At 44.0% G+C, this 5260-nt stretch overlaps 1 protein-coding gene across 1 annotated transcript; it reads right to left on the bottom strand.

The window, feature by feature from the left end:
- Positions 1 to 365: 365 nt before the first annotated feature.
- Positions 366 to 4656, bottom strand: islr2 (immunoglobulin superfamily containing leucine-rich repeat 2). The gene is made up of 3 exons (XM_010867243.5): positions 4107 to 4656; positions 2839 to 3081; positions 366 to 2570 (listed from the first exon to the last, which is right to left on the bottom strand). The coding sequence occupies exons 2-3, from the start codon at positions 3070 to 3072 to the stop codon at positions 672 to 674; spliced, it is 2133 nt and encodes a 710-aa protein (XP_010865545.5). The 5' UTR covers positions 3073 to 3081; positions 4107 to 4656; the 3' UTR covers positions 366 to 671.
- Positions 4657 to 5260: the final 604 nt, after the last annotated feature.

Here is a 5260-nt window from a genome sequence, read left to right as displayed (position 1 = left end):
AAGACCACACAAGGAAACACTTCGTCCTGGTGCCATGCCATAGAAGGGACACGTTTAGAATCATAGAAAAAAGAAGCGAGAGTATAGCAAACACCCGTTTTAGTTTTTTAGGTTTAAAATGTCACACACCTCGAAGCCCCCACATTACACTAAACATCTGTCGATAGTGACCCGGGTTTTGAGCCCTGACACAGCACATGCCTTGACAACATAAAGTGATGTTCTCTTTTTGATCAACAACAACGGAAATAACGGTCGGCTCTTGCGGCAGGTGGACGCGTCGAGGCGCGCATTGTGCTGTCCAGCACCGCAACTTGCTGAAACTGATGCTCATGTGAAGCTCACAACGTTTAACGGCTATTCTACGCCCTGCTTAAAGGGGACATCTCAATGGCTTCTTTTTTTTTTTTTTTTTTTTTACCAGTTATGAGGTCTGTTTGAACTGTAAAAAATGTTATTGCAGTAGCCTATTGCTACTGTAATGCTGTTTTTATTTTACAATACCATTTGTCTACTTCACAACTATTCCTTTTGACAATCGGACCACTTTCTGAGGTAAAATGAGCTATCCAATTTTATCAAGGATATAATATTTACGTGAAATAATGATAGGAAAAATGTAGTTGACTGTAACTATTTTACACTTTTCTCTGGTAGCATCACGTAACTGCTCAGCGACTCGGCTCTTTGTAGTTCCCATTTCCGTCCTCGGAGATATTCACCGCCTCCGCGCCCAACGGTAATCTATCGCTGTACTCCGAACCCACCTCGAATTTAGACGTTGAACCCGGGATGGACTCTGTAACCACACTCCCCTCCACCTCCTCCCCATCCTCACCCTCTGCGCCCTCCCCCTCTCCCATCTCACTCGGGTTAAAATTCTTATCCGATTCCACAAACGATGCCCGGGGGTCGAAATCAATCTGTTTCTCCATTTGATCGGGGTTGTGCTGCGCAGCCTTCATGATCAACTTATATGTTTTCCCCTGGTACTTGTACAACAGATGACAGCAGGTGGCACCGAGTAGAGGGACTGTAGCCAGGGCTAACAGGAAGGTGCTCACCACCACTATGATTAGCAGAGAGGGAATCTTCTTCCTGGTTGTGAAGACCACCTGAACCTGACAGTCCTGACCTCCGTAGGTCAGACACAGGGTGTAGTTAGTTCCTGGTTGCAGGTGCTGGAACTTGTAAGCGTTGATCCCTTCCTCTATCTTGGACCACTGGATCACAGCGTGGCCGTTTCCAGTATTCACACACAGATATAACATGTCCAATGGGGCTTTTTGGTTGGAGGCCTGGAAGAGCCTGAATGGCTCCTTGTTGACTGTTTCTAGGTTCTCACTGTTGCTGATGTGGAGGTTGCTCTTACTGTTGGGGAGCTGGAGAGGGTTGAGCTGCACCTTCGCCTCTGTCTCTGAAACCTCCAAGGCAATGACGCCAAAATCAAAAGTGTACTGTTTCAGCTCGTCCAGGCTGAGATTGAACGCATGGTTGGAGATGTATTGAGTGCCATCGCTGATTCCACACTTACTGGCAAACTGCAGCTCCTCTGAGGCCTTGCCAGCGTGGACTGGGCCGTTGCCATGTTTGACAGTCGATCCTGTTGGAACGGTCTTGGTCTTCTCTGATTCAGACTTGGGCCAGTTGATGACGTTGTTGGTCATCTTCGGCTCTGCCTTGTTTCCACCAGATGGTCGGATCTTACCAGATGTTGTGTCCAGCATGGAGTTGATGGCCTGTTTCTTGGTGCCTGCCACCACAACCTTCACAGTGCTGTCCGCTCTACCAAGGTCGTTGACAGCCGAACAGCTGTAATTCCCGTCCTCCTTCTTACTCATTCTCGGGATGATCAGGGTGCCATTCTGAAAGACCAGAAACCGACCGTTGGTGGTTTTATCATTGACGGGCAAGTCACTCTGCTCGTTGACCACGGAGGGCAAGTTGAATGTAAACTTCTGGTTACCCCCGTTCACCACCTCCCAGCTGACCTCTGGTTTGGGGTTGGGGTTGCCCTTAATCTCACAGTTCAGAATCACCATGAAGCCCTCATATAGCTCTGTGTTGTCAAGTTTAGGCTGGTAGGTGATGGACACTGTTGGGGCCCTGCAGTCCAGCTTGGGTATTTTGGTCACCAGGGCCCCTTTCAGATGTTCAGGGGCCTCACAGACGATAGAGTCCTGCTCTGGAACAGAGATCTTAGATTCACTGATCCAGTCTCTCAGCCACTCCAGATTGCAGGAGCAGGTGAATGGGTTGTTGTAGATCTGAAGGTGAGACATGGAGCTTAGAGAGCTGAAGGTCCCCTGGACTATGGTTGTGAACTTGTTGTTGTTGATCCTCAGGGACCTCAGGTCTTTGAGAGTGGAGAAGGCGTCTTTAGGCAGGTTGATCATCTCGTTGTTGTTCATCTTGAGGAGCTGAAGGACGGTGAGCTTAGCCAGGTCCTCCCAGGGGAAGTTGATAATCTTGTTGTAGCTGAGGTCCAAGTTGCGAAGCTGGACAAGGGGGGCCAAGGTGTTCCTCTCGATGGTCACAATCTCATTGTGGGCAAGCCATAGAGAGGTCACCTGAAGAAGATACAGGATTAATCCCACATACAAACCCAGCTCATCAGATGTCAAATAATGAGATAATACCTACTGTTTAGCAGGCAAAATTACTTGCATTTAAATATGTTTCATATGATATATTTTTATATCAAATTATGAAGGCCCCACTGCAATTCCCCCCCAACCCTTATTTGAATGGATGGCCAAGAGAGAAAAGAAATGTACAATCCCTCATGTTGCAAGAGCAATGCTCTACAACATGATCCACACAGGAGCAAAAACACACCTGGGTGACGTTGATGAAGCTCTTGGCCTCCAGGTGTTTGATCTTGTTGGCAGAGAGAGACAGGGTGGTAACATTGGAAGGAAGTCCAACAGGAAGTAGCAGCAGGTCTTTGTAGGCACAGTCAGCAAACTGGTGGGTATATTTATCTGAACAGGTACAGGGTTCTGGACAACACTGGGTGAGGCCCAGCACAGACGTCCAGACCACCAGGACAGAGACCAGCCACAACGCCATGTTGGTCACCTGAGACCATATAGGGGATAGAATCAATCAATAAACTGTCAGGTTGTTGGTTCAAATCCCTTAGACAATGTGGGGATTTTATTTTGTCATCTTAAGCAAGATACATACAGCTACTTCCTCTGGAAGTGTCTGCTAAATGACAAAAATGTAGTCATTAATTTATTATTTATATTTGGCTCATCCATGCTGTTCTTTAACATACAAAAGCAATAAAGTAACATGATTAAAACAGAAATGATCACTATTACAACGCATTGAGACATCCTGTTGCTCTAAAGCGCTTGACTAGGCTGTCAGGAACGGGGATCATGGGACAGCGTGAGGAGGTTTGCGCTACGCTTACATGGGGAACGGGGAACCGGAATTGCTGCAGCGGGCAGATCTCCTTGTTAAACATTTCAGAAAAAAACTATAAAACGATTTTACAATACCATGGTAATACATTTCTTTCAATTAAATAAATTAAACTAAACCAAGCTTTTTGACGTGTGAATTATGTAATACGCTTTCAGACTATTTCAAATTGCTGTAATGCCACAAACATTCAACATTTGACTAACTTAAGGTATCGGCAAAATACATATTTTAGATAGGTTTAGATGATTTTGAGACTGAGTTTCGTTTTAAACTCACATTATGCTCAATGCGGGTAACAGAAGAAAGAGCGCTTTAGCTCGGACAGTAGAGCGCAGTAGATTATGTCCTTGGTTCTGAAACGAAACAGTGACGGGGATTGCTCTTCGTCACATAAAAATGTTTGTTTTTATTTTGACTTACAATGTTAAATCGGTATAAAATTTTGCATTTTTTTACACATTTTATTTGTGTCTTTTGATGAGTCTTTATAAGGAGCCTAACATTAATTATCGATGTCCAATGGGTTTATGAGGTAACGTTTTGATAATGCTCCAATCTCATTCTATTTGTCCACATAGGACTATTGCAGAATAATAAATGAAAACTGTTAAAACAATATATAAGTATTTAATTCCTGTTTACTTATTTCCAGTTATCAATCATCTTACCTGTCCACAAGACAAATTCCCAGTCCTTGCTGTTTTTCTAACGGGACACTTTTTGGCTTAGATCCACTTTATATCACAGATCAGTGGTCAAAAAAAGTAACGTCCTCTACAGTTGATTTTTTTACGGGACTTTTCTCCACGTTGATAAAAACAACAGTAGGCCGCGGAGAAAACATTTTTCTCCGGGTTGGAAGAAGCGATGAAATCCGGAGGCTCTTTTCCTCTCCCGACTGAGGACGTACGGTCCACTGCGCGCTCCCGTCGTCAGTCACAGAGCGATGGGAGGGTTTGTGAACGCGCAGGCAGCCTCTCCCATCCTCTCCCACCGCGAGTCCTTGATTAAAGATACTAGTGCTTCGTGTCCGCCTGGCATCCTCGAAAAATATTCATAATTTAGACACTAATGTTTAATTCATTGTTATGTCGACCTACACTCATTTTTATAACCCCTTTCTCGACAGTTTTGCTTTTTACCGTTTCAGAGAAAGAGGTGACCTCGCCGAGCAAAACAGAGAGTTATTATTCCGTTGTGGATTTAGATAGGCCTGAATAGTGGCAATGAAATGTTTTATTGTGGTTGCCCTATGAAGAAAGAAAGAAATGACGATGAAAATGACAGGTCCTTCAAATTCGGGGGGAAATATAGGGCCTACATTTTATGATTATTAAAATGAGGCATTTAGCTAATTGTTTAGTTAGAAAATATGAATACAGCACTGCAGGATGTTTTTTTTAATTAAATATAGACAACAGAAAAATGAAGGTATGTCAGTCCTTCTTATCGCCTATCCTTGCACCTTGCACAACACAAAGAAAATGTTTTATATAAAATCGAATACTCCATCGTCTCAGAGGCGTTGGCTACAGGCCAACTTCTGGATCCTGTGAGCAGACATAAATAGCTTTTTTACGGGTAGCTTCTGCCCCCTTCTGGTATATGCTGTCATCTGCGGATCTAGAGAAATAGACTTATTTAATGATGCATGCAACCACTCTCCAATCACAAATCAATCTTGATTTAGAAATTACCTATGCCTTACAATTGTCGGTTATTCGTCGCCCCAAAACAATACAGGTTACGTTTTCCTTTTTTAGTAAGCAGGCTCTTTGACTGCTGTGTTATTGTCATTGTTCTGTGTTTCCATGCTCAGTAA

Source organism: Esox lucius, chromosome 19 (genome assembly GCF_011004845.1).
Source record: "Esox lucius isolate fEsoLuc1 chromosome 19, fEsoLuc1.pri, whole genome shotgun sequence".
Taxonomy (NCBI): Eukaryota; Metazoa; Chordata; class Actinopteri; order Esociformes; family Esocidae; genus Esox; species Esox lucius.
This window is presented reverse-complemented; position numbering and strand designations above follow the sequence as displayed.

Bases quoted from the DNA above. Each gene is read 5' to 3' on its own strand.
- islr2 (XM_010867243.5), bottom strand. From the start codon at position 3,072: ATGGCGTTGTGGCTGGTCTCTGTCCTGGTGGTCTGGACGTCTGTGCTG. The intron at 2,571-2,838 runs GTGTGTTTTTGC...TATCTTCTTCAG, and splicing joins GCTTCATCAACGTCACCCAG to GTGACCTCTCTATGGCTTGC.